Below are 10,066 nucleotides of genomic sequence, written 5' to 3' on the forward strand. Positions count from 1 at the left end.
ATGAAAGAAAATTCCAACGTAATACACGCATGTGTTGCGCATTACGCAGACCCATTATACAGAGTTGTTGACTCTTCAGCTCTTAGTACTCTTAGTCTATAGGAGTTGGTTGACTTCCATCCACTTTATCAATAGGCATCAATCTCATTATACAATTACATTGTTTTGGATAATGACGTACACTCCATTTTTCCTAGCCCCCCCCGCCCCCCGCCCTACTTATCCATGCATCCGAACTTCCGTTTGAGCATTATTCTATGACAGTCAAACCTACAACCGGAAAAGGAAAGCGGAAGTTGTGCATGTAATGCTCATTACCTGTGAAAAGGCTAAAAGTTCCTTATACAATTGAATATAATGGTCTACAAAGGAATCTTACTGTTATGGATTTTCCATGTTTTTGTTGTTGTTGCATAAAATGTATTTATTTACAATGTTTACTTACATACACTCTCCAGGATGAAACCATACAAAATAAAAATACAAGAACATTGACTTGACATAATACAATGAATGACGGATGCATTGATCAAACACACACACACACACGCACGCGCGCACACACACGCACGCGCGCGCGCGCACGCACACACACACACACACACACACACACACACGCACACGCACACACAGGGTTTGTACATTCCCTCCCATCAAAATGAATGTATGTAATACCTCCAATAAACTTCCCTGTGCCCCCTAAACGCTGATCTTGGGTCAGTTTAGCATTTTACACACTAATGGTGAAGGTTAGGATTGGGGAATGGGAAGCTGATCCTAGGGGAAGCTAGACCCCAGAGCTACAGACTTAGTGGGGTGGGGGGGGGGGGGAGAATGCATCGGACAATGCAGACTCCAGCCTCGTGACATAAATACAATTGAGTACATGAATGTAATTCTGGAGCTCAGAACTCCTCAATCATACCGAGATGTCCAATGCTTTATACATTCTGTCTGTCTGTCTGTCTGTCTGTCTGTCTGTCTGTCTGTCTGTCTGTCTGTCTGTCTGTCTGTCTGTCTGTCTGTCTGTCTGTCTGTCTGTCTGTCTGTCTGTCTGTCTGTCTGTCTGTCTGTCTGTCTGTCTGTCTGTCTGTCCAGTCTATCCACTGAACCAGAGGAGTGCTGTCTGTCTGTCTGTCTGCCTGTCTGTCTGTCTGTCTGTCTGTCTGTCTGTCTGTCTGTCTGTCTGTCTGTCTGTCTGTCTGTCTGTCTGTCTGTCACAAGCTGTGAGCCACTCTTTCACCTCTAGCCTGGTCCCAGATCTGTTTGTGCATGACAATGGGTGACAGGGAGTTGGTATGATAGCACAAATAGACTGACACTCAGGCTATCTTTCACCCATCCAAAAGAAAGGCCTGGAAGAAGATTGGTTGATCGAATTATTGGTTTATTCACATATATTTTTTTCTTTTTAAACTCATGGTGATTTTAATAGGGAGGAGGTCAGAGGTCAGAAGTCATAGAGACAGCACACACATAGTGTGGAAAGAAACAAAAAAAACAAGAAGTTCACATCCTTTTTTCCCCCAAAAAACGATTAGAAACAACATATTATGCAGAACAATACCATAGCATTTACAATACTTCAATTCCCAGTTCTCCTTGAGAGTCCAGCGTAATTGTACAACAGTATACAGAATCTCCCCTCTCTCCTCTTCCCTCCCCTTTAGGAGTTGATATAGTTTGTCTTTCAATCTCTGTCTGTCTTTCTTTCCCCTCATTCTCATCTCTTCTGGAATCCTATTTGTAAGGGCACCTCTGTGTTATACAGACATTGGCTTCTCCTTGGTCCAAATCCATCCCCAGTCGAGACTCGGAGGAGGTACAGTTCTCTGAATGGAGGTACAGTTCTCTGAATGGAGTCTCTTTTTATTTTTTCTAGGAGTCCATAGTACATAGCAGGTGTCTCTTTAGTTGTCTTCAGTCTCGGGTAAGAGAAAACACCCAATGTCTCTCAATCGCTTTTTTTTCAAAGAGGAATCCCTTAGAGTCTACTGGGCGAGGCAGTCCAGGGTTCAGGATGAAGGGGGGTAGGGGTCTGCTGGGATGGGTGATGGGCATCTAGGGACTGGAGGCTGGCAGGGGGGCATAGGCAGGGTGGCTGGGCCCATGGTGGTGAGGATGTCCTCCCCTGTGCATCATCATCACTGGGTGGGACAGAGCAGGGTGGGGGGGTGGGGGGGTGGGGGGGTCCAGGAATGTGGTGCCTGGGAGGCCCAAAGGGAGGGCCATGTGCAGCTGAGCAGGCTCCTGGTTACGGGAGGGAGTCCTGGTTTTGAAGTGGTGGGTCCTGGTTTTGATGTGAGGGTGCCCAGCAGGACGCAGTGCTGTCGTCTGACAGGTAATTCCCTGGCATGCCCTGCAGTCCTGGGGGGGGAAGGAAAAACAAAATGGTGGATCAGTGAGGAGTTTCACACGGAGAAATTGGATTAACAAGAGGTCTTCTACCTGGAACCAAAAAGGGTTCTTCAAAGTGTTCTCCTCTTGGGAAAAGCAGAATAACCCTTTTAGGTTCTGGATAGCACTTTTTTTTGTTGAGACTGTATGGCGGTCCAGAGAACCAACATGTGTGGAGTTTCACACAGAGACATTGGGTTGCTGTACCATTAAGGAGGCCCTAGAGACACTAATATGGTGGAGCAGAGATCCAAAATGGCGGATCAGTTTAACATCTCACATATGGAAGTTCATATAATAACGTTGAGTAAAAAGGTTCAAATGACTCTGAAAACTATCATCTATGCTCCCATGGCCTATTGGTTGCAATTAGTGGTTTTTGAGGCTCAGGTTCAGTTCCGGGTCCCATAAAATGATCACGGTTTTTGATTTCGGTTTAAATTTTTTTGGTAAATATTTAAATGCATTATGAAATAATGACATTAAAATTATTGTAGAGCTTTTTAATGGAAATTCCAAAGTAAAAAACAGTGAACATTCAATTGCCAAATTGAATAGAAAAATAGGAAATTACTATCAAATATTAATATATTTCAGTTGAGTATATTACTTTGTTTTTATTTGATGACTTTATCATTTTTGTATTCCTTAAAGTCATCATCTCATCTCAGGCAGTAACAGTCAGTCAGCCAGGCCATCTAACGTTATGTTCTCCCCATACTGTACTGCCGTCATCCTGTCTAGCTAGGCTAACCTGTCTAAATATACTGCAGAGCTGTCTGTAGTCATCCTGTTTAGCTAGGCTAACCTGTCTAAATATACTGCAGAGCTGTCTGTAGTCATCCTGTTTAGCTAGGCTAACCTGCCTAAATATACTGCAGAGCTGTCTGTAGTCATCCTATCTATCTAGGCTAACCTGCCTAAATATACTGCAGAGCTGTCTGTAGTCATCCTGTTTAGCTAGGCTAACCTGTCTAAATATACTGCAGAGCTGTCTGTAGTCATCCTGTTTAGCTAGGCTAACCTGTCTAAATATACTGCAGAGCTGTCTGTAGTCATCCTGTTTAGCTAGGCTAACCTGTCTAAATATACTGCAGAGCTGTCTGTAGTCATCCTATCTATCTAGGCTAACCTGTCTAAGTATCATTTTAAATCATTTTACTAGCTCTTCAAAGTAGATAAGACATACTTTCACGAACTGTCTCTGTCCCTCTCTCTCATCTTTGTTTTGTTTTCATTTGTCTCTCATGTGTTCTGTGTGTAACTACCCTTTAGCAGGCATAAACGTGTGTCCAATCGCTGTCCGAGCCAGAAAGAACAGGCGCAAGGGATTATGGTCATTGCAGTTAATTATTAATTATTAATTAAAATAACAGAACCAAATGGAATTCAACTAATCGAACTGAAGTCGGTTAATTAGTTGTTTAATAACCCTCTCAAAAATGAAAAATGAGCTCCCATGTCCTGTTGGTTGCTGATCCCACTGAATGAGAGGACGTCACTCTCTGAGAATGGCTGCATCACTACAGGCAGGGTTCTTAGATTCTACTATCCTCATGTGACCCAAATGGCACCCTGTTCCCTATATAGTGCACTATACTTTTATTAGAGCTGGTTAAAAGTAGTGCACTACATAGGGAATATGGTGCAATTTGGACTGGCCTGGGACTTGGGCATGTCGTAATCCAGGACACCTAGCCTGCCCTTCAATGAGGTCAAAGGGGGGGAGTGTGTGTGTGTGTGTGTGTGTGTGTGTGTGTGTGTGTGTGTGTGTGTGTGTGTGTGTGTGTGTGTGTGTGTGAGATACAGTCAGTGGATTTAGTGTGTGAGCTAATCCAGTACTTTCTGTAATTACACAGTAGCAACAGTGTGAGAGTACACACACGCACACACACACACACACACACACACACACACACACACACACACACACACACACACACACACACACACACACACACACACACACACACACACACACACACACACACACACACACACACACACACACACACCTACTTTAGCTGATACACAGGATCAGTGTTGATGTTCATATCACCATCTGCCAATAAAGCTTTCTTACATTTGTATGAAAGTGTCAATCCCAGCCTCTGAATGACCATCATTGAGGGAAAACTAACCAAGTCAATCCCAGCCTCTGAAGGACCATCATTGAGGGAAAACTAACCAAGTCAATCCCAGCCTCTGAAGGACCATCATTGAGGGAAAACTAACCAAGTCAATCCCAGCCTCTGAATGACCATCATTGAGGGAAAACTAACCAAGTCAAACCCAGCCTCTGAAGGACCATCATTGAGGGAAAACTAACCAAGTCAATCCCAGCCTCTGAAGGACCATCATTGAGGAAAAACTAACCAAGTCAATCCCAGCCTCTGAAGGACCATCATTGAGGGAAAACTAACCAAGTCAATCCCAGCCTCTGAAGGACCATCATTGAGGGAAAACTAACCAAGTCAATCCCAGCCTCTGAAGGACCATCATTGAGGGAAAACTAACCAAGTCAATCCCAGCCTCTGAATGACCATCATTGAGGGGTAACTAACCAAGTCAATCCCAGCCTCTGAATGACCATCATTGAGGGAAAACTAACCAAGTCAATCCCAGCCTCTGAAGGACCATCATTGAGGGAAAACTAACCAAGTCAATGCCAGCCTCTGAATGACCATCATTGAGGGAAAACTAACCAAGTCAAACCCAGCCTCTGAATGACCATCATTGAGGGAAAACTAACCAAGTCAATCCCAGCCTCTGAATGACCATCATTGAGGGAAAACTAACCAAGTCAAACCCAGCCTCTGAATGACCATCATTGAGGGGTAACTAACCAAGTCAATCCCAGCCTCTGAATGACCATCATTGAGGGAAAACTAACCAAGTCAATCCCAGCCTCTGAAGGACCATCATTGAGGGAAAACTAACCAAGTCAATCCCAGCCTCTGAATGACCATCATTGAGGGAAAACTAACCAAGTCAATCCCAGCCTCTGAATGACCATCATTGAGGGAAAACTAACCAAGTCAATCCCAGCCTCTGAATGACCATCATTGAGGGAAAACTAACCAAGTCAATCCCAGCCTCTGAATGACCATCATTGAGGGAAAACTAACCAAGTCAAACCCAGCCTCTGAAGGACCATCATTGAGGGAAAACTAACCAAGTCAATCCCAGCCTCTGAATGACCATCATTGAGGGAAAACTAACCAAGTCAATCCCAGCCTCTGAATGACCATCATTGAGGGAAAACTAACCAAGTCAATCCCAGCCTCTGAATGACCATCATTGAGGGTAAACTAACCAAGTCAATCCCAGCCTCTGAATGACCATCATTGAGGGAAAACTAACCAAGTCAATCCCAGCCTCTGAATGACCATCATTGAGGGAAAACTAACCAAGTCAATCCCAGCCTCTGAATGACCATCATTGAGGGAAAACTAACCAAGTCAATCCCAGCCTCTGAATGACCATCATTGAGGGAAAACTAACCAAGTCAATCCACCCTCTGAATGACCATCATTGAGGGGTAACTAACCAAGTCAATCCCAGCATCTGAATGACCATCATTGAGGGAAAACTAACCAAGTCAAACCCAGCCTCTGAATGACCATCATTGAGGGAAAACTAACCAAGTCAATCCCAGCCTCTGAATGACCATCATTGAGGGAAAACTAACCAAGTCAATCCCAGCCTCTGAAGGACCATCATTGAGGGAAAACTAACCAAGTCAATCCCAGCCTCTGAATGACCATCATTGAGGGAAAACTAACCAAGTCAATCCCAGCCTCTGAATGACCATCATTGAGGGAAAACTAACCAAGTCAATCCCAGCCTCTGAATGACCATCATTGAGGGAAAACTAACCAAGTCAATCCCAGCCTCTGAATGACCATCATTGAGGGAAAACTAACCAAGTCAAACCCAGCCTCTGAAGGACCATCATTGAGGGAAAACTAACCAAGTCAATCCCAGCCTCTGAATGACCATCATTGAGGGGTAACTAACCAAGTCAATCCCAGCCTCTGAATGACCATCATTGAGGGGTAACTAACCAAGTCAATCCCAGCCTCTGAATGACCATAATTGAGGGTAAACTAACCAAGTCAATCCCAGCCTCTGAATGACCATCATTGAGGGTAAACTAACCAAGTCAATCCCAGCCTCTGAATGACCATCATTGAGGGAAAACTAACCAAGTCAATCCCAGCCTCTGAATGACCATCATTGAGGGAAAACTAACCAAGTCAATCCCAGCCTCTGAATGACCATCATTGAGGGAAAACTAACCAAGTCAATCCCAGCCTCTGAAGGACCATCATTGAGGGAAAACTAACCAAGTCAATCCCAGCCTCTGAATGACCATCATTGAGGGAAAACTAACCAAGTCAATCCCAGCCTCTGAATGACCATCATTGAGGGGTAACTAACCAAGTCAATCCCAGCATCTGAATGACCATCATTGAGGGAAAACTAACCAAGTCAAACCCAGCCTCTGAATGACCATCATTGAGGGAAAACTAACCAAGTCAATCCCAGCCTCTGAATGACCATCATTGAGGGAAAACTAACCAATGCTGATGCTCCAGATACTCAACTAGTCTAAAGAAGGCCAGTTTTATTGCTTCTTTAATCAGAACAACAGTTTTCAGCTGTGCTAACATAATTGCAAAATAGTTTTCTAATGATAAATTTGCCTTTTAAAATGATAAACTTGGATTAGCTAACACAACGTGCCATTGGAACACAGGAGAGATGGTTGCTGATAATGGGCCTCTGTGCGCCTATGTAGATATTCCATTAAATATCAGCCGTTTCCAGCTACAATAGTCATTTACAACATTAACACTGTATTTCTGTATTTCTGATCAATTTGATGTTATTTTATTTTAATGGACAACAAAAATTATTTTCTTTCAAAAACAAAGACATTTCCAAGTGACCCCAAACTTCTGAACGGTAGTTTGTGTCTGCTTTCTAATTGAATCCAACCTCAACAATCACACAATGTCACACATTGATGAATTAGCTTTAAAGTAACATTTAAAACTCCTATTATTACGAGTCAGTCTATCCATCATGTCTGCAAATATCCCGAGGGGAAAACAATCAATCACAGATCTGGAGCACAGTAAAAACCCTACGCCAGGCCAGGCTAGTAGAGCCCTGAGTCAGTGATGAATGAGGTAAAAGAATCCGCCATGCACCTTTTCACTTCTCCATTCTATCCCTGCACTTCTCTCTCTCTCTCCAGGAACAATGTCCAGGAGCCTTTGAGAATAGCCTGAGTCTCTCTGGGTGAAAGTGACACAGTGGAAACCCAACCATTGTGCTAAGATGAAAGAGGACATGCACATACACACTACACGCACACTACACACACGCACACACACTACACACATGCACATACTATACACACACACACTCACCACACACCACACACACACCTCGTTCCAGGGCCGACATCTGAGACTGCATGTCTCTGTCCAGCGTGTGCCTAACACACAAATAACTAAGAGGGCCACTAACCTGGACAAAAAGAACTGAGAGGGCCACTAACCAGGACACAAAGAACTGAGAGGGCCACTAACCTGGACAAAAAGAACTGAGAGGGCCACTAACCAGGACACAAATAACTGAGAGGGCCACTAACCAGGACACAAAGAACTGAGAGGGCCACTAACCAGGACACAAAGAAGTGAGAGGCCAACTAACCAGGACACAAAGAACTGAGAGGGCCACTAACCAGGACACAAAGAACTGAGTGGGCCACTAACTAGGACACAAAGAACTGAGAGGGCCACTAACCAGGACACAAAGTATTGAGTGGGCCACTAACCAGGACACAAATAACTGAGTGGGCAACTAACCAGGACACAAAGAATTGAGTGGGCCACTAACCAGGACACAAATAACTGAGTGGGCCACTAACCAGGACACAAAGAATTAAGTGGGCCACTAACCAGGACACAAATAACTGAGTGGGCCACTAACCAGGACACAAAGAACTGAGACCACACTTCTAACCCTAATGCCTAACACTAACCTTAACCACACTGCTAACCATAATGCGTAATACTAACCTTAACCACACTGCTAACCCTAATGCCTAATCCTAACCACACTGCTAACCCTAATGCCTAACCTTAACCACACTGCTAACCCTAATGCCTAATCCTAACCACACTGCTAACCCTAATGCCTAACACTAACCTTAACCACATGTCTAACCCAAACCTTAAACTTTTTGGTCTTCATGAAGTTTGACAATATAGCCAATTTTGACTTTGTAGCTGGCCTATCTAAGGGGAAATGGCTCAGTTCTGTCTCCAGGACAAGACTTGTGCCAATAAAGGTCAACCTGCAGAGACAGCAGGGAAACGGACTGGGCCTCGGAACAAAAGAGGAGAGGACCAACCAACCTGGCGCTCACTTATTATATATCACTTCCTCATCCCTCCATCTCTCACCTGGTCATTTCATTACAAAGGAACGGTAGGTGGAGTCATCTCTCACCTGGTCGTTTCATTACAAAGGAACGGTAAGGGGAGTCATCTCTCACCTGGTCATTTCATTACAAAGGAACGGTAGGTGGAGTCATCTCTCACCTGGTCGTTTCATTACAAAGGAACGGTAGGTGGAGTCATCTCTCACCTGGTTGTTTCATTACAAAGGAACGGTAGGTGGAGTCATCTCTCACCTGGTCGTTTCATTACAAAGGAACGGTAGGGGGAGTCATCTCTCACCTGGTCTCTCTCACCTGGTCGTTTCATTACAAAGGAAAGGTAGGGGGAGTCATCTCTCACCTGGTCGTTTCATTACAAAGGAGTGACTCGAGGAACAGTAGGGGGAGTCATCTTTTAAATGCTTACTTTGTCCTTTTCTTTCATTAGTCCATTTGTTAGATAATTACGGTGTTTTAAAGGACAAAAACATAATCACAGAATGTTTCAAAGGGCAGTACACATCTACACATCACGGATAGGTTTAACACATCTACACATCTACACATCACGAATAGGTTTAACACATCTACACGTCTACACATCACGAATAGGTTTAACACATCTACACATCTACACATCACGAATAGGTTTAACACATCTACACATCACGAATAGGTTTAGACACATCTCACACATTCTACACATCGTACACATCACGAATAGGGTTTAGACCACATCTACACATCTACACATCACCGAATAGGTTTACTACACATGCGTAGCAGCATCTCACAGCAATCACGCATTAGGTTTAACAACATTACACATCACGAATAGGTTAAACACATCTACACATCTACATCATCTACGAATAGGTTTAACACATCGTACACGTGGCTTACACATCACGGGAATAGGTTAACCACATGCTACACATTCTACACATGCACGATAGGTTTTAACACATCTACACATGCACGAATAGGTTTAATCACATGCTACACAGTCTACACATCTGACACATCACGAATAGGTCTTAACACATCCTACAGGTACATCACGAATGGGTTTAAACACATCTACAGCATCTTACACATCGACGATAGGTTAGACACATCTACACATCTTACACATCACGAACTGAGGTTAACACATCGTACACATCGGGAATATGGTTTACCACACATCTACATCATCACGAGATAGGTTTA

At 43.8% G+C, this 10,066-nt stretch overlaps 1 protein-coding gene across 1 annotated transcript in view; it reads right to left on the reverse strand.

Moving 5' to 3' along the window:
* Positions 1-409: 409 nt before the first annotated feature.
* LOC116366328 (uncharacterized) overlaps positions 410-10,066 on the reverse strand; it is a 23,259-nt gene continuing 13,602 nt past the window's right edge. Inside the window, exon 4 of the mRNA XM_031818514.1 lies at positions 410-2,367. Coding sequence (XP_031674374.1) covers positions 2,062-2,367 — 306 coding nt within the window. The 3' untranslated portion in view covers positions 410-2,061. The remainder of the gene's footprint in view (positions 2,368-10,066) is intronic.

This window comes from Oncorhynchus kisutch, unplaced genomic scaffold, assembly GCF_002021735.2.
Source record: "Oncorhynchus kisutch isolate 150728-3 unplaced genomic scaffold, Okis_V2 scaffold1449, whole genome shotgun sequence".
In the NCBI taxonomy this organism is placed as follows: domain Eukaryota; kingdom Metazoa; phylum Chordata; class Actinopteri; order Salmoniformes; family Salmonidae; genus Oncorhynchus; species Oncorhynchus kisutch.